Source organism: Terrapene carolina, unplaced genomic scaffold, assembly GCF_002925995.2.
Source record: "Terrapene carolina triunguis isolate 2854851 unplaced genomic scaffold, T_m_triunguis-2.0 Scaffold113, whole genome shotgun sequence".
Lineage (NCBI taxonomy): Eukaryota > Metazoa > Chordata > Testudines > Emydidae > Terrapene > Terrapene triunguis.
This window is the reverse complement of record NW_020664464.1, coordinates 17,215,601-17,243,321: the sequence shown is the minus strand read 5'-3', so window position 1 is coordinate 17,243,321 and position 27,721 is coordinate 17,215,601. Positions and strand designations below refer to the sequence as shown.

General features: G+C 39.9%; 1 protein-coding gene across 1 annotated transcript in view; it reads left to right on the top strand.

Annotated features, from left to right (window-relative positions):
- PLGRKT (plasminogen receptor with a C-terminal lysine) overlaps positions 1-22,029 on the top strand; it is a 36,358-nt gene extending 14,329 nt beyond the window's left edge. The window contains exons 2-5 of the mRNA XM_026652333.1: positions 3,931-4,087; positions 16,070-16,200; positions 18,785-18,894; positions 21,775-22,029. Coding sequence (XP_026508118.1) covers positions 3,931-4,087; positions 16,070-16,200; positions 18,785-18,894; positions 21,775-21,896 — 520 coding nt within the window. The 3' untranslated portion in view covers positions 21,897-22,029. The remainder of the gene's footprint in view (positions 1-3,930; positions 4,088-16,069; positions 16,201-18,784; positions 18,895-21,774) is intronic.
- Positions 22,030-27,721: the final 5,692 nt, after the last annotated feature.

Genomic DNA, 27,721 nt, shown 5'->3' with positions numbered 1-27,721 from the left:
CAAAGGCTAACTTGCAGATAAGAAAACTGCTACCTACGTAGGCATTAGTGAACAGTTCCGCCTAAGAAATCACCAATCTACTGCTTTTAGCACTCAGAATTTTCCTGGCATGTCTCCCATTTTAAAAGTCCAGTCCTACTAACAATGAGTTTTGCCTGTAACTTCAATGGGAGCCAGATGTGGTGGTACATACTGGTCACTTTAATTGTTCTTCCGCACAAGCCACACCATTTAAAAACTATAAGATGAAACATAGGGTATTAAAAATGGTTATAGTGTATTTTGATGTACTCTGTTAAGCAATACTCTTAATAGGAAATTTAAAACCAAGAGTTAAAAATAAATCTTACAACTTGTTTTAATGCTCTCTCCAAATTTTTCTCTACTTTTGACACAAGTTTGTATGTATGTGCTCATGTGTGCACCAATGAAGAGGACTACAATACTCTTTTAGCAGATAATAAATGAAGACAGAATCTGAAATGGGTATGAAGAAACCTCATCACTGACTAGGTTGTCTTGCTTTAACTGCCCAATCACTGACAAAACAGGACATGATACGGTGTGCAGTCATCATAACCTTTTATACAAGATCATTTCAGTTTAAGATCCCTGCTTCCCAGGTTTTATTTCTGCTTCAATGCTCTGATTGTTTACCTCTGAAGAATAACTTCATAGGGCACATTATACACTTGAAGAGAATAGTGAAAAAATATGAATTAATAGTTTTGTCACTGAAGTATTTATTTGTTAGACTGTCTTTTTAAAAACTTTTCTACTGAACTTTCAATTTTTTATTTTTATTTTTTTCGTCTTAAACTAATTGCTTTGTTTTGTCTGTTCTGCTTTTCTTTATCTTTGTTCTTTATCTATGTTGGAGTAACTAGATTTCTAGAAGACTTTGTACTTCATAGCAGTTAATCTTTGCAGTAGTCTCAAGATTGTTAGGCCTATACATTGACTTATAGTAGCCCGACAGTTTTTTTTATGCTAAAGGCTTTCCCTGAAGAATTCTGAAATGCAGGATTTTTTCCAGGCTGTCCTTGCTCTCTCCTGTCCCTCTCGTCCTGCAGATCTCGTAAATGCTGTGTGAACAGGGCAGAGCTTTCTTTTTAAAAACCTCAGGAGGGCTGTGGGTGGGGATTGGGTGAGAGCCCGTGGTTTGGGTGGTGGCTATTCACTGGAATCCTGTGGATCCCATGAGGTGTACAGGAGAGAATCCTCAGTGAGTTTTAAGAGTGTGTGATGGCAACAACCCTCCTAGAAAGTTTAGTGAAGGAATAGGAGCCCTCCCTACTATGCTTAAGGAGGCTAGTTTCCAGCCCTTGTGTGTGATCTGTTAGTTGAAAAGATTCTTCTGATTTCATTGACAAGTTTCCATGGCAGTTGGGTTACATGTTGAGATGTATACCTCTGCAAGAAAATGTCCTAGAGACTTCTTTCATTTAAAAAACAAAACAAAAACAAAAAACTTACAGGCCAAATCCTTCAGTGCTGAGGTATGGGTGAACAACTTTAAATATAAATATATGGAGATACACCTATCTCATAAAACTGGAAGGGACCCTGAAAGGTCATCGAGTCCAGCCCCTGCCTTCACTAGCAGGACCAAGAACTGATTTTGCCCCAGATCCCTAAGTGGCCCCCTCAAGGATTGAACTCACAAGCCTGGGTTTAGCAGGCCAATGCTCAAACCACTGAGCTATCCCTCCCCCCATTTGGTGTCTGTATCAAATTAAGTGGAGCCAATGTTTTGTAGCAACATTGCTAATAATTTTGAGTTTTGAAATTGTATTTTAATAAACTAAACTTTAGTACTGGACACTATCTATTAGCTAGGGGAATCCAGTAAACTCAATCCTGTCCTGTCTTTGGGGGATAAGGGTTTTTTTTGGGGGGGGAGAGGGGTTTTGTGTGTGTGTGTGTTACAAAGTGGCAAAAGTTAAACTTCTTGAATGGTGGTGAACACCTCTCTTCTTAGAGTGTCAGAATTCATGAACTCCTTTTCAGTTCTTTTCAAATGTCTTGAGATTTTTTTTAAAAAAGTGCCTAATTTGGGGGGAGAGAGGTATGAATTTGAGAGGAGGGCTAAAACTGGACTTATAATAGAAACTCAAGTTCAACCTTAACTATATAGTGGCTACTGTTCTCTAATAACAATACGAGAAAGAGGAGATGGGAGAGCCCTCAAATGTAGGGACAGATTCTGTCCCTTGCTCCCACCACTATATATCACTCTGGCAGCATATAGGGGCTGTAGTTGGCTGGAGGAGCATTCCCTTGGCACAGCATAAGGCTGCTGTAGTTATCATACACTACCTATCCCTTACAAGCCTCAGGGCAAGAAGGGATAGAATCATAGAATATCAGTGTTGGAAGGGACCTCAGGAGGTCATCTAGTCCACCCCCCTGCTCAAAGCAGGACCAGTCCCCAACTAAATCATCCCAGCCGGGGCGTTGTCAAGCCTGACCTTAAAAACCACTAAGGAAGGAGATTCCACCACCTCCCTAGGTAACCCATTCCAGTAATGCCATGACACATGATACTGAGGGGATTCTGGGCTAACATAAATTAGAGCAGCCATGTGCTGCTCTAACTTATGCTGTAGGCTGCTCTGGGGGCCCAAATATCCTATCTGGGGAATGCAAAGATGGCATAAAGCCATCTTTTCCCTACCCTTCCTATATCCTGGGCTGCACATTCTGTGCTGTGCATCTTAGAGGCACAGCACAGAAATGAAGCTATTGCCAAGAGATTACATCTTGTACAACAGTCAAGTTGGATGAGTCTGTCATTTCAGGGGTTTACACTTCATGTGTGTGGTGTGGTGTTCTTTCAACAAGCGGTTTAGAAGCAACACGAATATAAAGGATTTCCTTCAGTGCAGTGTTGTGCATTAAATTTGATTGGTATTGTGAAACAGGTTTCCTCTTTATTTTGGTTTATTCTATGTAAATATTTTTGTAATTAACTTTTAGGTTTTAAAAATTTTAGTTGAGTTATTTTATAGGGAGCATTGGTTTTGCTGTGCAGTTATAATAATTGTAATTTCTCTATGTGCTACAGTCTGCAGTTTACTCAGATGAAGAATGCTTGCAAATAGGCTAGGAAGAATTGCAGTATAAACTATTTAAACCTGTTTTGTTTTAATAACTTGCTACTTGTGGTCTGGAATCCTGATTCTTGGTACCAAGGTATTAATGTTGCAATAACTGGTGACTGCTTAGTTCTATGACAAGTTATAATTTTGTTGTAACTTAATCCTTTTTAGCGTATTTTGTAGAAATGACTAATATTGATATTCTCCTTTCCACTTGGTTTCTATAATTAAATAACTATTCTTTGGAGACAATTCATAACTAAAATTTGTATGCATATGTTTATGAGCCAGGACTCTTAGATTCTACTTCCTGGTATACCACAGACTTTCTCTGTAACCCATAATAGTTATCTAGCATCACCAAAAAAAACCTGTGCATGAAACACACAATGCAGGGGCACAGATTGGTGTTCATATGAACATCATGGGATATGTATGTGCAAATTCCAACTTGCATGTGTGCACTGAGGGTTGCATGCATCCAGGCAAGTCATGCATAAGTTGTTTTGAAGATGTAGGCCCTAACTTCTGAATAACTCAAGGAATAGTGAAAATTGGTTTTTTTTAGGTTAGAAAGTGGAAGGTACTATGAGTGCTAAGTAATACTATTATAAGGTTGCATCAACCATGATAATTGTGGCTAACAAGTGCAGTGGATTGACCCTTGGACAGAATCAAAAGATTAATTTGAAGTGGATATACAGCTTATGATTATTTTGAAATGTGAAGATATTGTTTCTTTTTAAGAAGGAAAAGAAAATTAAAGGAGGAGTTGTATTCCTGCCAGAGGAGACTACCTCCTTTCACCGCCTAAACCCCTTTTGATCAGGGTATCCTCCTTGCTGCTGCACATCACCTCTCCCAAGCAAGATGACTCCTCTGCAGTTGTGCTGCCATTAACTGGCTGCCTTTCAGCCAAGCCTGTGTCCTATCCATTCCTCTGGGGAAACAGCATGAAGTGTCTTTTCTTGCAGAAATACCACAAGGTATAGTGTGGCTACTCTCTCCCTCTGTCCCAAAATATCATTCTGACCTGCAGAACTGCAACAACATGGTGCTCAAGAGGGACTTCCACAAGCTCAGGGGAGATGGGGATGCATCATTTTGTTTTGGCTCTGCTTCTCACTTCTTCTGTACACTAATGGTCCTTTGTATATTTCTTTTTCCTGCCTTTTTTGTTCCCTACCGCACATCACAGGAGAGGGGAACATAGGACCCAAATTCTTTTGATAAACACTGCCCTTAGACTCTCTAAAGAGCACTGCAAGCTAAATACCAGATCAATGTAGAAGTGGTCTTTTTTTCAGCAAATAAAATTTCAAGCACTACAGCAGAAAACAACAAAATAATCTAAATTATTAGTAATTTCCAGCCCTATCTACCATTGCTCAACTTGTCAGCAAGAGAGTGCTATTTATTCTTCACAGGTTGTCAAAGTTGATTAAATTACTGCAGATGAGACTGTTCTCCCACAAGATTTTAATCAATGAAATACAGGTTCAAATAATGTCTTCTGTGGTTTGACATCATTGTGACTGTCTTAAGAAGAATCAATGGAAATGATAAGGATGATTTACCCCTGCCTAATTAATAACATTATCAGTTCACAGGCACTGACTGCCTTTTTTTTTTTTCTTCTCCATCTGTCACATTTCATTTTTTTCAAATTGATTTCCTTTTACTGTAAACTGTTTACATGTTCCAGGCTTCAAATGCTTGAATATCCCTAGAGTTTCTCTCATCCAGAATATTAAGTAACTAATAAATATATTTACATTAAAGTGGAAAAATCATTTTAAATAGGTCCCTTGGGAGTATTATAAAGTTTGAACTTGAATTGCTATTAATACTAATTTTAAAAATTTCTTCTCTTCATTCCAAAAACAACATAAAAACTTACTCCTATTTGTATGAACTTCCCATGATGATAGTGTACCAATTTTACATGTGTGCACATTTGCGTATGTGCACTCAGCTGTTTACAAAGGTATTGTTTTTGTTTTTTTTATAGATGATCCATAGAGTTTTATGCCTATAGGCAGCTCTTCCTCTCCACTAGCATTTGCTCCAAAAGTCAGAGGGCCTGATTCTGGTTTCACTTAAATGGATGTAAATCCAGGAGTAACTCCATTGATTTCAGTGAAGTTAGTGTGTAAAAACCAGTATTATAGGAAAATTGGTCTAAAGTTTCCTAACAACATGACCTGAAAGTAATCTGTTTGTTCAGGCTTTCCCTAAAGGGGTAAGTCGAGTTGGGGGATTGGGGGGGGGGGGGGGGGGGGAAGAGATATTTTATTTCCTTATAGTTGTGTAATATATTTACTTAAAAACTCCTAGAGACTATTATATGATGCTATAATTAGAAAATATCTACAGTATACACACGTATATTAGAGCAGTAAAGGCTGAAATGCGAAATAGAGTTTAAAAAATGGGTGTTGAGTATTACCAAGGTCTTTTTGATTTTTGTTTAACTCAGCTGCATGAATCCAAAGAGCAATGTGATTAGTTTAGCTAGAGCATTCTTAGGTCTGTGCTGCAGAGCTGATTTACTTGGGGCTTGTCTACACATAATTTTTGCATTGATCCAACCATAGTGGTTTATAAATCCATATAATTAAATCAGTGCAACCCTCAGTGCAGATGCAGTTTATATGAGTTCTTCTGATATAAAAATCTTACAATAGCATAGCTTGTTTCTAAACCAATATAGTTAGATTGGTACAAAAACTATGTAGAGCAGCCGGTAATCTTCATCTAGAAATGTTGCACAGGCAACCTTAATTCTGGCATTTCCTAACTTTTGAGTGCTTGACTTTGTAAACTTAATGTTCTTTTAACTTAGTTTTGTGGAGATATAAAAATAAAATCAGGGATATGATTAATTGGTTAGTGGTCCATGGATGAAGGCTGGTCATATGGTACTATCTCTTCTTTCCAGCTAAGAGAATCTGAGTAAATGGGATGGGGAGAAAAAATAAAATATCAAAAGTAGAATAATTGGTTCCAAAGAATCCCAAAATACTTATCACTGTTATACCAAATAAAAATCCATAAACTCTAGAACCATAGGGTTGGAAAGGATTACAAGGGTCATCTAGCCTAACCTCTAGTCAAGATGCAGGTTTTGTTGTGTTTAAACCATCCCAAGCCAGATGCCTATCCAGTCTCCTTTTGAAAACCTCCAGTGAAGGAACTTCCACAACCTCCCTAGGCACTGTGTTCCATTGTCCTACTGTTCTTACAGGTAGGAAGTTTTTCTGTTTTCTTCTTCTACATAAACAATTCCATGAAGAAATTAGATGGTCACAAATGGAAGGGGAAGTCCTCAATTACACCTGTGCAAACTCACTTAGGGTACACAAATGTAATTTAGGGTATAATCTGTAGACCGTGGAGCTACACAGGTACAACAGAGGGCCTGATTTGTCCTGCAGAATCTTTAACAGATAGTTATGCAAGAGGTGGAAAGAGAAGCTTAGGGTGAGTTTGCAGAGCTGACTGTTAAAGAAAACATCTCTTTACTTGCAAATTTAAGATGGAAATCAATGAAAATGGAACCCCATGATGCCAATCTAAAGTACATTTTAGGGTAGAAATGCAAGATAAAAGAAGAGGAAACTTTGGCAACTCTTCAAACTACTAAAATCACGATAGGGCTGAGAATGATGGGAAGAATTAGAACTGCATATAAAAACTGTACACTGCATGCACAAGTAGGAATGGCTGCTGTTAAGATAATTCCCCCCTCCCCCCCCCAAAAGAGATCTTTCTTCAAAGTATACTATTTCTTTCATAGGACATAATCTCTAAATGCTAATAGAGAGCTACCGATTATAGCTTTTACTTACATGGATAGTCATTTTGAAGCTGATAGGTCTATGTGAATAAGAGTTTACAGGATTGGACCTATAATCTTAACGTAAAATTGAATGTGTGCAGTTAGAAATGATAGTGAACAAATAAAGCTGTGTATTGTATAATATTTGCATTTGTGGGTCAATTGGCCAAGGAAATAGTCTCTCAGACCAATGACGTCAATCTAGACAAGATACAGAATGCATGTTTTAAATATGCACTTTACCTATTTTTAATTACTTCTTATCTTGTGCATGGTTCCACACTTTAAAAGTGATGGTTTTCAGTAAAGCAAACCAGTGCTCAGGTCACTTTTAAAAGCCTTGCTCCTGGTTTTGCTTTTTTAATTGGAAAAGAAAATTTAAAAGATACTTGGCTGCAAGTAAAGTTGTAACACAGCAAGGCTCACACTTTTGTAATAAAATCTGAATATTTAATAGTTTGGGTGTTTGTCCTCTGTGACTGGCATTTTTCAGTAGAACATATAAAGAAAATAAAAAGCAACAGGCACCTTTAAGACTAACAGAAGTATTGGAGCATAAGCTTTCGTGGGTGAATGCCCACTTCATCAGACGCAAGTGGGCATTCACCCACGAAAGCTTATGCTCCAATACTTCTGTTAGTCTTAAAGGTGCCACAGGACCCTCTGTTGCTTTTTACAGATTCAGACTAACACGGCTACCCCTCTGATGAAAGAAAATAAACTAAGACAAATCACTAAGACTAGCAGCTGAAAATGGAATATTAATTTCAAAGTTGTGGTCAAACATCCAATTTCAAATCTGCTTTTAAAAAATATGTTGTGCTTAACAGTCAAAGCCTTTTCCTACATGAAACTGGTGTTGGATCCAGGTGTATTAAAGTCAGACTAGCTGACCACCGTCATCATTCCTGGCTCTCCAATCTATAAATAACACTTTAAAAATATAATTTAAACTAAACCTCTATTAACCATGTATGTGGGCCTCAACAGGATATTTCACTAAGGGCCCTCCATTGCCATTGAAGTCCGTGAAAACTGAGGGTGCTGTCTTCAAGCATATCTAGTATTAGTTAAGTCTTTCAACATCCTTCTGAAGTAGGTGGTGATCTCCCAGTATTACAGATGGGTAAACTGAGGCACAAAAAAGATTAAAGCCTAACTTTCAGAAATGCTGAGCACAAGTCTAGGGATCAGAATGAAAATACAAAGGTGATGGTACTCTTCCAGGCTCTGCATGTGAAACAAGTTCCACTTGCATAATACTCTCTGGGCGTGGCTGACTCTCTTTGGAGTCTGAATATATCCATGGGCTCTGCTGGGCTCCTCGTGGTTGGCTTCCCCTCAGAGAGGCTGGGTTTCTTAAACTTGTCATCTCCCCTTTGGGGGCACCTCAGCTGCTCTGCTGAGCTCCTTGTGTTTGGGTCCTTCTTGTTAGAGGGGGTGGGGAAATGTGACAGTTCTGTTACTGGTGGTGCAAATAGCTTGTTTTCCAGTGAGTCTGGGAAGTAATTTAAAATGAGAAGCACTTGAAAAACCCTCAGCCTTTGAATAAGTAAAAAAAAAAAAAGTTTTGGAAATGAATATGATACTTGTCAATGGTTTCTGAGGCTTTGTAATTTGGCTAAATCAACATAATTTTTTAAGGGGGGAGGGTACATCTGATTGTGGGTGGGAGTGACTCTGACACTGGTTGACCTTAGTTGGGAAAGTCATTTAAACACTCTGTGCCTCAGTTTATCCATTTATAAATAAAACAGAGGATACATGGTATTTATTAATAATTGAAAATATCTTTCGAGACTTTCTGATGGAGTTGCATTGCCTGGGACAACTGTGGCCTGGGCTGTGTCTGTGTTTTCTCCTTTAAGGATAAGACTGAAATCAGTCAAAGTCACCTTGACCTTGCCCTGAAAGATTTTGTTTCTAGGGCTGCTGAATCTCTCCCTCAATCACCCCCTGAGTTTTCCCCCATCAGGCAGCACCTTCTGATTACTGTAATATTGCTGTTGTATGCCTGCTGTTTCTGTATAAGGAAACCATACTAAATGATAACTAAAATAACCTATTTTGATTTGTGAAAGGGGTGGAGAGGATGAGTATTTTCAGGACCTAATGTATGATAAGAAAAGCATAATAATTATTTCTGGAATTTAAATGGTTTGTCATCAGGTTATACTCATTCAAAGATACTGGTTTGTCTTTTGCAAAGAAGAATGCATGCTAACTTTATATACTTTGAGAGAGAGTGTGTGAGAGAAAGAAAGACACCATATTATAGAGCTACATAAATCTGGGTCCAAATCTTAGTAACAAGATTGTAAAGGTTTTTGTTTAACACGACTATAAATGCTCAGGCATCTTCTAATAAAAGTCATCAAGCATTTTTTTTAATAATAATATTTTTTGTGTAAATAATGGACTAAATTCATCCCTGGTGTAAATGCCATTGAAGTTAATGAAGTTACATCAGAGATGAATTTGGGCAAGTGTCACTAGGTTTTGTTCATGCTGTTTCATGCTTTGATTTAGTTTTTTGTCAAGGTGGAGTGTCTGTTCAGCTGACTTTCACTGAGCATTTGAGTTGTATTTCTTGCTACATTGATAAGATACTTGTTTATGAAATCTCTTATCAGTGAGAATTAAAATGTCCTTCCTTGTAATTAACCAAGGCAATGTGTGCAAATGACTATTTTCTAATTTTAAGGAACTTGAAATTTAACCTTTTTACATGGAAGGAAGAACAAGACTCTATACTTTTCACAGAAGCTAACAGCACGTTTGAATTTACATGGTTACTTTTGCAAAAGGGCGAACTTCCTTTATTATAAGTAATACAAAGCCTTTTATTTTTGTAAACTTGTGTTTTGTAAGCCAACGTGGGAGCAGAATTAGGGCCTGATCTAAGACCCATTCAGTTCAGTGGGAGTCTTTCCACTGAATTCAGTGTCCTTTGGATTAGTCCCTTTGGGAGGAATTATATGAATAAAGAAAAATTTCTTGCCTGTAGTCCAGATCTTGATGTCTTTTCTCAGGCAGAATTTCCACAGTCCTTATTGGGAGTTTTGCCCAACAAGGATTGCAGGATTTGGCCCTCTTAATTTATTTAGATGCTCCAGTGAAATCCTGCTGAATCAAATTAAGTAATACAAATAACATTGAGTATTATAGCCTATGTGCACATTTTGGCAGGGAGCAGCTTCTTGAGAAACCTCCATTTAGCTAAATATGTGATGTACCAAAGAGGCCCAGTGGTACTGGAGGGTACATACTACGCTGGGATTTAATGATCTCTGTCACTGATTCTCTAAAGTTTTATGGTTCCTTGCAAAATAGCAACTAATAAAAGTACTGTACCTTTGTTTTTGAGATACCTCAAAACTATTAGCACTATATTAAAAACTACATTAATACACTTAACTGAATTCCTAATACATGCCTTGAACACTGGCACATTTGATAAATCTTTGTTTAGGAGTAGTCTGTTCAAAAGTCAAAGAATTAAAAATGTGTGTTTGGGGGCAGGAAATCTGCATAGAAAATTACTAGACTTGTGTAGGGTTAGCATCTGTAGTTAGTATTTGCTGTAAGTTTAATAGTATACATTAAGGAAAGTGTTTTATTAAGAGGTCATGGAGGAGTATGAAGAATATTACTGTACATAATCTGGGGTTTTGTTTTTAGCGTATAATCCAAGTTTTAGTTCAGTGGTTCTCAACCAGAGGTAGGTGTAGCCCTAGGGGTACTCAGAGGTCTTCCAGGGGGTACATCAACTCATCTAGCTATTTGCCTAGTTTTACAACAGGCTACATAAAAATCACTAGCAAAGTCAGTACAAACTAAAATTTCATACAGACAATTACTTGTTTATACTGCTCTGTATACTATACACTGATATGTAAGTACAATATTTATATTCCAATTGATTTATTTTATAATTGTATGGTAAAAATGAGAAAGTCAGCAATTTTTCAGTAATAGTGTGCTGTGACACTTTTGGGTTTGTGTGTGATTTTGTAGTTTGGTGAAACTTGGGGGTACGCAAGACAAATCAGACTCCTGAAAGGGGCACAATAGTCTGGAAAGGTTAGCGCCACTGTCTTAGTTTATAGTAAATGATAGTTTTATAACTTGTAAACTCAAAAAATAACTCTGGGCTTCTGAAACTTGACATGGCAGATTTATAGAGATGTGTTCATCTGACCTTTTGTGCCTGTAATTCAGTAACTGGTTTTCCTCCTTTTGGTACGTGGATTACAATGCACCATCAAAGTATAACTTTTATCTTTAAAAGTAGTGTTAATATCCTATCTGGTTTACTTTTTGTACTAAAATTTTCAATCTTTTATTCGCTTGCTTGTGACTAACTGTTGCAAATTAGATTGTACTTGCTTTTCCAGTAACTACTCTTTAGCAAACTTCTGTTTCTGACGCCTTCAACAGATGTTCATGCATCATATCCTCTTCCCTTCTCCCACCACCCCAAATCAAAGACTCATTTATAGAACTATGCATTTTAGGAGCACAGATTATTTATTGTTATTCAAGCAAACAAAAAGGCACGTCTATATTTTCCACATCAGTGTGTGTTGTGCACCAATAACCAAATTGAGAGGAAAATAGAGGTAATTATATTGATATTTTATATATAATTTTGTCTTAGTCATTTCAGCCCTCAACAGTTTGCCAAACCTCTGATATTAGGGTCCACAATGGAGCTAATTAACAAGCAGTGTTGCTGCTTACCTCAGGTTGCAAATGTCTCATGAGTGACCAAATTAAATCTAATTATTTTGATATTTTATTAAGTAGTTTATGAGCCACTACATAATTACCTCTTCTGAAATTAAAGTGATCTGAAAATTATGGCTGTCCGGAAAATTAATGGATGTTGATGATATTTGTAATAAGAATTATTCTTTTTCCAGACTTTTACTCTCCAGATGTAACAATTTGCTGAGACTTTACTGAATGGAGCTTTTCCTATGTACAATTAAATTTAATTAAATCTGTCCCTTATTATCTTTAACAAATTAATTCTACTCATCTGGTATCTTACCTGTTTATAAATAGGATGGCAAGATCAGCATAGTCTGAAGGAAATAATCAGTAACAATTTAACTTAAATTGTTCTGTTCAAGTTACATCCATAGTGATGTAGATAACTAAATGGGTGGGAAACCACTTACAAAAGTATAAAAACATTCTCACATTAGACAGTAGGTAAAAATAGTACATCTAATATACTAGATGCATAACAAGGGAACATTCTGTACACTTACTCTGTGTTCTTAATACTTTTTTGTCTCTCTCCAGAAGGTGTCATTCTTCTTTGAGTAGTGTCCTTGCGGGTGCTCAACTTTAGGTGCGCATGCACTCTGGTGCCTTTGAGCAGAGATTTTTGGTAGCAGTGCTCATTCCACCCATGCGTGCACCCTACATGTCCTTGTGCCCTGTACTGAGGCTATATAGGGCTGCATAGGAGAACCACTCTCAGTTCCTTCTCAACCATCTTCAGCCAGAGATGGAGTTTACTGTATGCCTGTTCATGTTCCCTCTTGTATTAGTGTTTTAGTTTTTATAGTTAGTTCTCAGCAGTAGTAGATTTAGTACCTTATAGTTGTTGGAATTTGTGTTTTCCCCGATTTTCTTAAAATATACATACGCATACACACACACACACACACATTTTTGTTTTTCTTTTTCCCCTATTGAGAAGCTTGAACAATTTTCTTCTGTCAGGGTTGCCAGGCTCCCTAGGCCAGTGGTTCTCAACCAGGGGTACCTGTAGCCTTGGGAGTACTCAGAGGTCTTCTAGGGGGTACATCAACTCATCTAGATATTTACCTAGTTTTACAATAGGCTACATAAAAATCACTAGCGAAGTCAGTACAAACCAAAATTTCATACAGCCAATGACTTGTTTATACTGCTCCATATACTATACACAGAAATGTAAGTATAATATTTATATTCCAATTGATTTATTTTATAATTCTTTGGTAAAAAACGAGAAAGTAAGCAATTTTTCGGTAATAGTGTGCTGTGACACTTCTGTATTTTTATGTCTGATTTTTAAGCAAGTAGTTTAAGTGTGGTGAAACTTGGGGGTACGCAAGACAAATCAGATGCCTGAAAGGGGTACAGTAGTCTGGAATGGGTGAGAGCCACTGCCCTAGGCTTGGCCTGTCTTGTCAAGAAGCAATCTCTGTTAGTGACAGGCACTCCCAGTACATTCGTTGTTTGGGAGACACTCATGTTCCTAGCAAGTGTAAGACCGGCTCTTCTTTTAAAGGAAGATCCCAGAAGAACAGGGAAATAAAGTACTACCTCTTAATGGTGGAGCAAGTTTTGAGACTGGCCTCTGACCTGAGGGCAGAGACCCCCCACCCCTTCTGTCAGTACCCTGTCATCATCGAGATCACGGTCACCAAGAGCTTCCAAAATGAAGACAGCATTGAAACCCCATCTCCAATACTCCCAGAGTGAGGTACCAATAACAGTGTTGCTGATAGCGAGAGTGTCCCACTGAAAAGAATAAGGAAGGCGATAAGAGGAGCAGACTAGAGAGGTCTTCATTAAAGAATATCCAGTCACCAGACATCTCAGGCCTCAAGAGGACTACTAGTGAGGCTCCGAGTACTTCAGATACCGTGAAGCACACTAAGACTTCCAACTAAGTCCCATACCTCAGCAGTAAAGGGCTCGGTACTGAAGACTACTATTGTCCAGGGACTGGTTTCAATGGAATCCTCAACCCATTCAGTACTGACGTCAGTGCCTCGCACAACAGAAAGACCTTTTGGTACCAAATGAACCTGAATCTTCACTCCTGGCGACCTCTGGACACCTCTTGGTACAGAAGTCAGGTCACCGACTGCTGACATGTTTCCGTGAGACCTACCTCTTTTCTCTATCTTCTGCTATCCAGGAGGAGGGATTGTCCCCTCTGATACAATATGTTGGACAGCATTCTGACTCATCAGACTCGGGACTTTCTGTTCAAGGCTCTCCAATTTATTCCAGGAGACATTATTTCCCATTGCAGATGCAACAAAGGCAGGACATCAGACCCCTGCCTGCCAACATTTGGGATGACTAACACTGGATACCTCCCTCCTCCCCCCATGCCATATGGTCTCTCTCATTGGCCTTACTGGGATCTATGGGCAATGTTCTTCCAGCAATTTTGAGCGGCGTCAACTACATGCCACAGGGAACACAGAAGATCTTGTTCCCCGATACCATGTATCTCTCCTCCCCACTCTGAGCCCAAAGAGACCTTTGAAGGGCAAGAGTAGACAAGGAGGTTACCCCATCTTACAAATATCTCATCGTTGTCACCTGATGAGGCAGTAATGCCACCTCTGCCATCATTAGCTGATGACTTTAGGCAATTCCAGGACCTGATGAAGTGGGTTGATGACACCCTGCAAATTCTGGAAGAAGTCCAGGACTTCCATCACAAGCTCCTGGACATACTGCATACCTTTACCTCAGTGCAGGTAATAGCTGATAATAGCCCACCGTAACTGATTACTCTCATTATAGTTAGTATAGTAACACCCATTTTTTCATGTCCTCTGAGTGTATATATATCTTCCTACTGTATTTTTCCACTGCATGCATCCGATGAAGTGGGTTTTAGCCCATGAAAGCTTATGTTCAAATAAATTTGTTAGTCTCTAAGGTGCCACAAGTACTCCTCATTCTTTTTGCTGATACAGACTAACACGGCTACCACTCTGAAACCTATTTCTAAGGTTTTTGCTTCTGGGTAGCACCAACAAGGTGTTTAGCCAGCACATTGTGAAGGAACTACACCTCTACCCCGATATAACGCGACCTGATATAACACGAATTCGGATATAACGCGGTAAAGCAGCGCTCGGGGGGGGAGGGGGCCGGGCTCCGTGCTCCAGCGGATCAAAGCAAGTTCTATGTAACGCGGTTTCACCTATAACGCGGCAAGACTTTTTTTGGCTCCCGAGGACAGCGTTATATCGGGGTAGAGCTGTATTTGAATACCATGGCCCATTAAAGAACACTTAACTCACAATGGAAGATGCCTTTCTACTCTTAATGGAATTTCCTGCTATGACTAAGCGAAGTCATGCATGGTCCTGTGACTTGCTCATGTGACTCCAAACTCCATCTTTTACCTGTGATTTTCCACTAGCTGAGCTGAGGCCTTTGTCTGAAGACAATGGGTTTCCCTCCACTTGGTAAAAGCCATAAAAGGCCATAGAAACATCTTAATTTTTGCCTCTTTCCTGCTCAAACCTCTGGACTATGGACTTATACTAATGGGAGCATTCTAACCAAGGGACTGAGGACCTTCCAATGGTTTGGAAGCAACCAGAGACTTGACTTAAGCCAGTAGTTTATTCCAGCACTGCTACAAGTGTGAACCAAGAACTTTACAATTGTTGTATGTATTTGATTCCTTTAACCAATTGTAACTCTCACCTTTCTTTCTTTTTATAAATAAACCTTTAGATTTTAGATACTAAAGGATTGGCAACAGTGTGATTATTGGGTAAGATCTGAGTTATATATTGACCTGGGTGAGTGGCTGATCCTGTGGGATCAGAAGAACCTTTCATTTGATGAACTTGGTTGTAAAGAACCACTCATGTTAAAGTCTAGTGTTTTTGGTGGTGATACAGGACTGGAATGACTAAGGAAACTGCTGTTCTGACTTCTTGTTAGCCAGTGTGGTGAAACAGAAGTTTATTTTTGTTGCTGATTTGGTATATCTTACACCTGAAAACTGGCAGTTATTCTCCCTTTTATCTGCCCTATTTCTCAGCAGTTTGTCCTGAATTTGGTATTCTCAGTTGTGACCTGCAAAGGCACGGTGATGGGGGGGGGCATGCTTTCTTCTGATATTTGCTAATCTAGAAAATCCTTTATCGTAGGAATACTGGTATAAACTGTTCTAACAATATGAATTATTAGAGAAGACTTATCTCAACATAATAGTGTTAATAATTGCCTGGAAAGAGATGAAGACCAAAAACTTCTCACTAGAGTTGTGTGTTGATTGATTGAAAGATCTGCTCAAACTTTCAGATTATGAATTACTTTGTTTTATCTAATTTTCCTTTTCTTTTTCACCTACCCTCAGCTGGAAAGACAGATACTGATGCAGAGTCAAATGCGAGAGAGACAGATGGCTATGCAGATTGCTTGGACAAGGGAATTCCTCAAATATTTTGGAATATTTTTTGGACTTGCTGCTGTAGGTCTAACTGCTGGGTATGAAGTTCGTTATGTACTAGAAAATTCAAGTAAATTAGTTGTAGTAATTCCTCAGTGGTCATTGTCTTTCTCTTGCCTGTTCTTAAGTAGGCTTGTCAGAATTTGATTTTTTTAATATATATATTTAATATATATTTCTACAGATATCAGTGTTTAAGTATTTTTTTCCTATTTTTATCTATTTAAATTTTCACAATTGTGGGAAATTATGGGGGAGGTCAGCCAGTAAGTATTTAATGACAGTAAACATTGAGATTCAAAAAGTTAAAGCTTTGTATCAGTTAAAACACAGATTGTCAACATCACATGCCAAAATATACAAAGTAAATATCCTTAAATCAAACTCTGAATTCTCAAACAGCATTTTTCTTACTTTGCTTATCTGTAAATTTCAATTACTTATTGATGAAATTATTTTTTTCTCATTTTTCTGTGTACGGTGAAGTACTGACATTTACTGATTTAAAAAATCTAATCCTTCCAAGCCTATTCTTAAGTAATTATTTTGAAGTGTGTGTTTCTGATCAGAGAAGTAGAAATGGCATTTCCTTCAGCTCCCTGTATATCATATCTGCTTACTTCAGTGACCAAATCAAGTTGTGTTTGGTATTTTTGCTGTTAATACTGAAAGGCAAATATATCTGCAGAGGAGATAGCCATATTCTTATAAAATTTAAGATTTTATATAGTTCTTTACATATTCAAAGTGCTGAACAGACTTATCCCTCACAACTCTGCTATGAAATGGGTGGTAAGTAACAGTATTCCCATTTTACATAAGGGGAGATTGAGACATAAAGGTTATACTGTGCCCAAGGTTACATCAAGAATTAGTGGCAAAACGAAGTTAGAATTTAGGACTGCTGATTAACAGCTTTTGTACTAATTCTATATCACTCTCCCTTCCTGTACTGTTTTACCTCCTGTATCGTCAAAAGTATCATCTCAAGTCAGATTGCAGAATCTTTATTGCTCATTAGTCAGAACTTTTTTTTTTCTTCCTGGCAACTAACATTTTTTCATTTGTAAACTGAAAAGTGACTTTGTAAAATGGACGTATTTCTGTTCAAGTTGGTATTTTGCACTTGATTCTATAGGTAGGCTCCTCTGTCAAATTCAGCATAAAATCATTGCTTACAAAGTTTGTACCACTTTCTTTCCTGTACTATGACTTAATAAGATGACTGTCTATTGCCAAACAGCCCTACCTAGGTTCTCTGGATGACTAAAAAATATAAGTCACTGAACAATGTATATATATTCTCAAAAAACTCTAAAGTGCATAGGAAATGACTGTGTGTAAGGTATACATTTAATGCACACCTATGTGTGTCTTATATTCTACATGTGTGGTGGATCTGGTGCTGTCTAATAATTTGTGAATGCTATATTTCTATAGGTTTTGTGTGTAAGGGGGTTTACTTTATCTTGACAGGCTATTGTGATGTCTACTGTATGCATATATTGAGTTAATTCAATACTGGGATTGTCAGGAAATGTACGCAGGAAATGAGAAGAAAGTGGAACCATATGTACACTTTCCAGCGTACACTTGAGACAAAACAAGAGTAATTCATTTTGATACTCTGCTTGACCTCCTGCTAGGCCTGCCAGACAGGTTTTCCCAGGAGTGACTCTGTCCCTGTGGGGAGGGAAGTTCAAGGCAGCCAGTAGGGATTAAGACTCATGCCACCTCAAGAAGGGTCAGACGAACAGGTTTTTGAGAGCTAAGGTAAATCCACACTTCAGAGGTTAGGAGTCCCAGCCCGGGGCCCTAGCAGCGGCGGAAACTCGCTGCTGTCAGTGGGGATCCTGGCCGCAACACACTGACATAGGCTCTGGCAATGCTGCAGCCAGACTGGGGTCAGCTGCCCCCGGGCTACTTCCACTGTCCCCCTCTGGGCCTACCTGGGGGCTGGTGTCGGCCTCGGGGGGGATCCTGGACCATGGGTTCGTCAGGCCAGGCGTCATTCGGCAAGTCCGGCAACTCCTCTGGGTAGCGGGCGCAGGGCAGGCCCGGCGGCTCCTCTGGGTAGCGGGCGCAGGGCCGCGGAGGTTTCCCAGCCCCGAGCTAGGCTGGAGACGTCTGGTTTCTTCGGTGGCTGGGGCCTGACTGAGTTCTGAGGGCCAGCCTTTATGCTTCCGGGTCGCCGCCTGACCCCCTGAGGGGCGGGCTCAGAGCTCCCTGGTTCCACCCACTGCGGCCTCCGGATGGGCTCTTCCCCATCCGGGGCGACAGGGAACCCCACCGACTCACTACAGTAATAAATAGCCTGTATTGTGAACATCAGACTCTTTTTGTTCCGAAACACACGCATGCTGAACCAGTAGTTAGTAGCACTTTAAACTTTTCTGGAGCACAAGAAAGGTCTTTCATTTCAATGTTTGTTTTGTTTTGTTTGTTCGTTAAATAAATGTTTCTTAAAATGTGCATAAAACAGGTTAATAGTCTTCTGAAACATATTTGGCTCTGTCTCTAGAGTAGCTAAATACCTTCTGTATGATTAGTGAAGCTTTTAGGCTGCTGCTGATCTTACAAAACTTAGTTATTCCCCTCCCCTTTTTTTTTTTTTATGAACAGAGCAATAAAAAACAAGAAACCAGGACTGTTCCTTCCAATGGTTCCCTTAAGCTTTATACTTGCCTACCAGTATGATATGGGCTATGGAACGCTTTTGCAAAGGATGAAGGGTATGTATATGGAAGTTGTTGAGATTTGTAACCAAGCCTAGCACCATTTGGACTACCTTGTTCTTGACCACAATGTGCCATGCCAGTCCCTTTTGCAACTCCTTCATTTCTGTCTCCCTTAAAGTCAGAATTGTTTCCTTCTGTCTGAGCTTCCCCAGCAGAGAGTATTCCATCCTAATAGCCTTCACCGCCAATTCAGGTTGTCTTAAGTAAATACAAAATTTGAGAAAATCAAGAGAAAAATCATAATTAATATTTAATTGGAATGTAAATACAGATGGACAGCTTCTGTTTTGAAATGTAATAAAACAGTCACCCTATGTACGAATGTAAGTGAAATTTACTGGTGCACTTCCCCAGGAAGTTAGTCTTAATCATGTGCATCCTAGAGAAATACCTGATGATAGAGCCTATCAAAAGTAACAATTGAAAGTAACATTGCATATGGTTGGTCTCTTTTTCTACACTATAGAAAAAGGACAATGAGGAGCTATTAGTGTATATTTAGAGCTGGATTCAGAATATGGCTTGTCCTTAGTATATGCAGCCCTTGAATCAAAGTAATGATCAGTCCAGATAACTTTCTGTTAAGCACAGATGAGAGGCAGGTGCAATAACCTCTAATGGAAAATATAAAATACAAAATACTCAGCTATAAGATTTATTTTCAAATGTTATACAGCATTGAGCATATATGTAATTGCACACAAAACTATGTTAAAAGGACATTGTTAAAGTTCCACAGTCAAGCACTCAAAAGTTAGGAAAAAAACAGAATTAAGATTGCCTATTCAACCTTAATTTGGCCCCCTTGTACATATAAATTATGACAGTCATACATGATCTCCAACACAGAATCAATAGTTTTGTCTTTAGAGCAGTAAATAATGTGCAGTAAATAAGGCCTAAAGCCACACAGTGAACAATGAGGATAAACAAAATATTAAATAGCTTGTCATTAACTGAGCATTGTCCATCTTGTGCACTGAATGAGGCAGTGGTCTGTGGGAAAAAATAGTACGATGGTGTAATTAAAGACTGTATTAGGCACATGGGAGCTGAATTAAGATTCCTTAATTCTAGTATTTTTTTTTAACTTTTGAGCACTTGATTTTGCAATCTTAATATTCTTTTTACATAGTGTTTTGTGTGCAACTTCCTAGATTTTTAAAAAAGCAAACTGAAAACAGAAATTCTATCATGTGGCATCATTGACACCCACATGGGTCATCAGCCCGATTGGAACCTTTAAACCTAGTGCACAGAGATCTGTCACTTGAGCTAACTGAGTAAATGCAAGCAGTGATAGGTTATCATCCTTTATGTGGAATTGCCCTAGAGGGGGGACTGGACATGTTGCCAGTGAGTTTCACTGTGTTTGCTGACTGCAGACACTTAGGAATCTTGGTATCCATTCCAGGTTCTGGAGAAGAGCATTCTCAATGGAAACAGATTCTTCTGCCCTGTCCCTTCCAATTTGTCCCAGTCAAAATTCTGTCTCTTCCCCACCCCTGGCTCCTGTCCCTGTCACCACTCCTCAGGCTTCTCATCCCAGCCTCATTGCCCAGCATGTCCAGTTCTCAGCCTCTGGACTCTTTTTGTTCCAGTCCCTATCTCCTCGCCCAGTCCCCTCTATCTCCCTATCCACATTTTACTTGATTGGTCAGTCTCCATCCCCAACCCCACTTCCCAGCTCCTTGTTCAGTCTGTCTGTCTTGCTGAACACATTCCCACTTTTTCTGTCCTCAGTGCCTACCAATCAATCTCCCTCCCCAGCTTCTTGTTCAGTCTGTTTCCCCCCAACTCTTCTCCTTGTGCAGCCGGTCTGTCCCCCCACTAGCTCCTCATCCTATCCCAGTCTGCCCCTCCTTGTGTTGGTTCCCAATCTTCATCCCCCTATCTTCTGCTACCAGTTTTTATCCCCTGTTCTCTCACTCCTCTTCTTGTCTGTCTCCCTGCCACCAGCTCTTTATTTCATCCCAGTCTACCCCCAGTGATGTATTGGCTCCCTGTTTCACTCCCCACTCCCTGCCATCAGCCTGGAGTTAGATCTGTGCCTCCCCTCCCCTGGTTCCATTTTCCAATTTACCCCCCACTACAGGTCTGGCCCTTGTCTCCTCTGTATTCAGATCAAGCAGCTTACTCCTCCACTCAGCCTGGCCTGTCGGGATGGGGTGGGAGTCAACTGAGAGTACAGGAGAGACAGTATCCCTGTTCTCTGTTTTGGAGCCTGGCCCACAGTGGGACAGAGCCATACCTGCATGGAAAGTCCTACTCAGTCCTGGGATGGAGCATGTTCAATATGAACAGAATCGTAAAGAAATTTAGCTGAGAAACTCTAGCACATCTTTGTTGAGCGTGTGCAAACTGCCGTTTTTCAAAGGCTTATAATTTAGCCAAATTTGGGAGAATTTTCCTGGGAATGGGAAAAGCATATCCCTGACACAAAGGACATCTGCTAAATTTCATGTCCTTGCTCCAAAACATGGGGGCACTAAAGCTTCTCAAAGAAAAAGTTGCCAGAATTTTTTAACATGGGCAAAAAAACATTTTTCCTTAGCCTTGTTCTTGGAAATGAATGAAATTTTCCAAACAAATTTAGCCTAAGGCAGACACATGGCATGGAAAATTTCAGCCCAAACATTTGGCAAAATTCTAAATAACTGAAAACAGGGTCTTATAATGAAAAGTGTTGGGCAACCTTAAAAGTAAAGTGGTACTACCAGCCCCAGTTATAATTATTTGAGTAAATATCTAATATTCTTTAGTTATTCAAGCCCTCAAACAAAATATATGCAATTTCTCTGAAAACGTTTTTTTTGTTCTTATAAAAGTGCAAAGATGCATTTTTTTTTTTTTTTTTTTTTTTTTTTTTAAAAGGTGAAGCAGAGAACATACTTGACACAGAGAACACCTTGCTAGAAATGCCAAAAGGAGCCCTCACTTTTGAAAGCCTTGAAAAAGCCAGAAGAGCTCAGAGCAAGTTCTTTATAGAAAAATAAGAAGACTGTAACCACTCAGTACTTCAAAATACAAAATTATTTGTTTGTAATCATGTTGCTGACTTAAAATATGTCAAATTCTTAGTTTTGAGAACATAATCTTTTTAAAATAAAATGAATTCATTTAAAAATAGGGTTTTTTTTTCAAGGCAGTGTTTTTTCTTTTTAATATTTTATGTATTTACTGCAAATATTTTAATTTCAGTAGTTCTTGTTAATCCCCTAGCATGAAACATCATGAATTCCCGCTCTTCAATTCTAACTTTATTATTACTTAGTTTGAAAATACCTCTTTCCTCTATAACCAGGGGTTAAGGAACTGGCCTATCGACTATAGCGACTTTTTTTTTCAAATTTAAGTACCTACAACTGTATTCAGGCACCTGTACTAAACATGGACTAAGTTTTCAGGCATGCTAGAGCACCAACAGCTCAAACTGACATCAATGGGAACTGTAAATCAGGCCACTCTTTCTAGCTGCTGAATTAGAGGCATCCAAGTTTGCCAGATTTGCTTCAAATTTTAGTATAAAAACTTTTATCAAAGTTCAGAAATACAGGTATCACTAGTTAACAGTGGATATGTCAACACAGCAAAAGCTGTGCAGCTATCTTGAATCCAGCTACTGTGGGTAGCAATAGCAGTGAAGACAGCACAGCACAGGTTTCAGCATGGTTAGTACAAGCTCTGCATGGTCCCTGGTCACTTCCCTGCTCTGAAGCCTATGCTGTGCTGTCTTCACTGCTATTGTTACCCACACTAGATTCAAGCTAGCATGGGTAGGCTAATCTGCATCTTCCAAGGAAGATACTAAACCGATACAGGACCCTGAGCCTAGAAAAAGGAGGTGGGGTTGGGAGTGCCAAGCATGACTGCCCAGCATCAGTGTGTGTTGACAGACAGAGAAGGGGAGACACAGAAAGAGAGAATGCTGCGAGAAGGACAGTCTGCTTGTCCAAATTCAGAGATGGAGGTAACTGGGCAGATGAAACATACTAAAGCTTGCAAGGAAATTCTAAGGGTTAGCTATGGAGAAATATGCATAGAGACCCTTACTATTTTTACATTTTGCTCTATGTGCTTTATACGTATAGGTGAATGATGGTTTGTTTTGAAGATGCTGTTTCTGTGACACAGCAAACCCTTCAGGAGCTTGCAACAGTAATTTACAGGTGCCAAAATTATTTTGGCCTGTCACATTAACATGGTTGGAGTCTGTCCTTCAGAGATTCAGTCCCAGAGGGGTTGAACTGCATGATGCTGCCCAGACTGGGGTGAAGGCAGCATGGTCTAGCCCCACAGGGATGCATGTGAGAGGGACTAAAAGGGGTCTAAAATGCAGTTTGCACTGTAACTGACACCACTTTTTACCCCCATCCCCTCAAATAAAAGCCAGTATCAAAAATACGCTGCTCTTCTCACTTTGAAACTCAAATGGTCTTAACTGCAGGACTGCCTCCAACATATCACAGACTGATTTTTTGTTTGTTTGTTAGACAGTGAGGCGATCAACTTGAGGGAGAGGGAAAATACTTGTCCGGGGCCTGACCTAACCTGAGACTAGAACTACCATCCTAATCCTGTTGATTTTTCTCTCCTGTGATGTCTGATAGCCATCCTTCCTGAATCAGTGTCACTCGGTTGGCCGCTCTTCACGGGAAAGCGGGAGGTAAGTCATAATAAAAAAGTTAAAACTCTACCAAAACCTCGCCAGATATTCTGTGCAGGATGTGTCTTTCTTGCCCTCATCAAGAAACTCAATTCTTCCAATGCATCCTGGTTCTGATCCATAGTACTATCTGCTCTAAATACCTCCTGGCTGGTTCAGACCTGCCCCATCACTCCCTACCCATCCTCACAACTCTAGTTCTGACAATGCTCTTTGGGAGCATGGGCTAGGGTTTAGAGGAGGGGCATAGTCATGGCATCTGGGTACTTGATGCTCTCCCTTTTTCTGTGTGACCTTGGATTAATTCTCTCTCTCTCTGTTTTCCCATTTGTAAAATGGGATGACGATTCTTACTATAACTACAGCTCACACAGTGGCTGTGAGAATCAATATTTATAAAGTGCTTTTAAATGTTTAGATGGAAGGTTCTGGACCTCCTAAACAAACATACCCAAACTAGTTGGGCTTGCGTCCCCCCTTTATGATTATTATTTGTATTGCACTTGCACCCAGACCCCAACCAGGATTGGGACCCCAGTATGCTGCATACTGTAGAAACATAAAATAAGACCATTCTTTCCCCAGTGAGCTTACAGTATAAATGGAGGCAAGATGTGACAGGTGGGTGTGGAACACAAGGAGTTGGGTGGAGAGGGAAGATGATGGTTTTTATATTCGGTTATTTTGTCCTGTTTCTTTGTGCATCTTTAAATAAGTGGTATTTCTTCAAGTGATGGTCCCTGTTGTATTCCACTGAGGCATTCCACTGAGGCCTACGTATGCACACCATGTGCCTGGAGTCGGAGATTTTGACATAGAAACCTGTGGCTACAGCAGAGGGAACTAGGAGGCAGTACTCCTAGATTATAAGAATCACAGTATAAGCCATACATTCAAGAGTGGTGAGAATTTTTTATTCCCTCCATGGATATCAATATGTCACTTTCTGGAGTATGGCCTTGTACAAGTGTTTGCCGGGGCTCGACCCTCTCCGGGGCGGCGGGGAGCCACACCGACTCACTACCCACTGGGGCTAGGGTACTCTGTCTGGCTGCAGGGTCTCCCCCGACAGCCCTTGTAATCCTGAAAAGATACCGTCAGCCCGACCCTGGCTCAGGGCGGGCACCAACGTTATGTCAGGGCTCAGGCCCTCAGTCAGGTCTGAGCAACAGTAAGCAAAGTATTTAAGCCCAGGCCCTAGGTCAGGGCAGGGCAACAAACACTGAGTCAAGAGCTCAGGCCCTCAGTCAGGGCTGAGCAACAGTAGTAGGCCTAAGCCTCCACAGGCCTGGGAAACGGGGAGACTGCCACCCACGGATTGGGTGGCAGGGGGAACGCAGGCCCTCCCACTCCACTGCATCCCAGCCCTGGGCCCTAGCAGCGGCAGAAGGCCCGCTGCTTGGTCAGTGGGGATCCTGGCCGCAACACACTGACATAGGCTCTGGCAGTGCTGCAACCAGACTTGGGTCGGCTGCCCCCGGGCTACTTCCACACTCCCCCTCTGGACCTACCTGGGGGCTGGTGTCAGCCCTCGGGGAGATTCTGGACCATGGGTTCGTCCGGCCAGGGATCGTTCGGCAAGTCCGGCAGCGCCTCCAGATAGCGGGCGCAGGGCAGGCCCGGCGGCTCCTCCGGGTAGCGGGCGCAGGGCAGGCCCGGCGGTTCCTGGTGGCCGCTCCGGGCCGCGGAGGTTTCCCAGCCACGAGCTAGGCTGGAGACGTGTGGTCTCTCCGGTGGCTGGGGCCTGACTGAGTTCTGAGGGCGAGCCTTTGTACTTCCGGGTCACCGCCTGACCCCCTGAGGGGCAGGCTCAGAGTTCCCTAGCTCCGCCCACTCCGGCCTCCGGGGCGGCGGGGAGCCACACCGACTCACTACAGGCCTGAACAACCCTTTCTGAGATTCTAAAATGCAGTGTAAGTCCTGTACAGATCAGATTTAGCATCACACAGAGAGATCAATTGGGTAAGAGGTAGAGGACGGAACTTTCAGTAATGCCCAAAGCTACAAAACTCCTTACTAACAGAGATCAGGCTGAGCCCAACTTGATCCATGCTTAAGATATCCTGCAAAACTCATCTCTGTATGAAGGCACATCCCAAATAATGAAGTGGTAGAAAACTCTAGCAGCACTCTCTGAGACGGTAGGGCTGAGGATTTCAGTCCTATTTTGGCTAAAATTTATCATACATAATTTTGTAGTGGCACTTAAGTCTGGGGTAGTGGGAATTTTAGAAATGCTTATAGATAACATTACACCATTACACTTCTGTTTCACTCATGCCATTCAGAATCTCTTCCCCTCAAAACAACATGAGTCAAGGTATAAGTGTTAGAACATATTTGCAAATTTGGTGTGATTATGGTAAAAAAATCAATTACATTCAAATAGGAACATATTAATCATCACATCATCTAGTGCAACAGCTCTCAACCTTTCCAGACAACTGTACCCCTTTCAGGAGTCTGATTTGTCTTGTGTACCCACAAATTTCACCTCACTTAAAAACTACTTGCTTACAAAATCAGACATAAAAATACAAAAGTGTCACAGCACACTATGACTGAAAAATTGCTTACTTTCTCACTTTTTTTTATCATATATTCATATTCTAGTTGATTTTATAATTATTATACTGACATTTCAGTGTATAGGATATAGAGCAGTATGAATAAGTCATTGCATGACATTTTAGTTTGTACTGAATTTGCTAGTGCTTTTTATGTAGCCGGTTGTAAAACTAGGCAAATATCTTGATGAATTGATGTACCCCTGGAAAGAATGTTCAAAGCACCTTATTTGTGTTTCTATTCTGTTTAGGTCCAATAAAGAATAGAGACAACTATACATAATTTTTATTATTGAGCCTGCAAAAACAAACAAACAAACCCTAGATAGATAGATTAGATTATAATGCAGAGGCATTTACAATTACAGTTACAAGGCAGAGAGAGCAGGATGTGAATGGAAGTGAGCAGGACCTTTTCCTAACTTTTACCCATGCTATTGCTTGTTGCCCAGTGGCATTATGTTAATTTTTTCTTCTTATCTCACTACCATATTTCACTGGTTACTGAACATTTTTACTTTGTCAAATCTACCTCATATCACTTTTCCACCTTCTTCCTATTATCTCTGATATACTTTCCTGTGGGGAAAATATAATGTAATTCCCCAGTGCATAGATGTCTAACAGACATGTTGATGTTGCTGAGGTCAGAAAGCACTGAGGTTTTGTATTATGATTGGATGCTGCTCTGTACAATTTTGGAGTATATGGGGTGCAGTCTGTGATTGAAAATGGTAAATTAATGTTAGCAGTTAAAGAAGGATCTAAACTGGACTTTTCCTAGTTTTTAAAGATGGGTGTGGATGGATATTTCTTTTAAGCAGTTTAACAAACCTTTTCTGTGTGGGAGTTTGTGCAAATAAATTATAAGGACATATTCACCTTACCTGATACTTTCTGATCTCTCATCAATGACATGCTACTGGGAAAAGGCACAACTGTTTAATGGTTACAAGTCCCAGGAGCCAATACACAATAGTATAGTGTATTGTATTTCAGAAAGCACAATAATGTTATAGCAAATAAATGTTTTTTGTACACATACTTCCACCAAAAAGACCAGCTGAAACTAATAAAATGGACAACATTATTTTGCAGCAGCTGGCCACTTCTGGGACCACATTTTTTTTTTAAAATATTTTAACTATATTCCAAGATTAATCTTAATAAAGTTGCATTTATAAATGGAGCTCCTTTCTTAAAGAGATAGCCCCAGTGCTGCTTTCCACTACCTATCCTGTCTTTAGCCCTAAAAATGTAAATAAAGGTTGATAAGCAATTGAAAGGAAATGGTTACAGCTACATACACAGATCTAGGAAAGATATGAGGTGTAGCAGTGATTATTTTTGTTTTCTTGGTGGAGTGCAGTCCAACATTAAGTACACATGAGGGTTTTTTCCCTTAAAATTCAAGCGTGAGAGTAACTTCTAAAAAGAATTACTTATACTGGAACAACATACTGACTATACCAGTAACATCTCTACCAGTATCTTACATTTCTCATGAATAAACATAATTTTGCTTCTTTGCTATTGCCTATATAATTCTATTACAAATACTTGAACACAAAAAATATATTACTCTAAT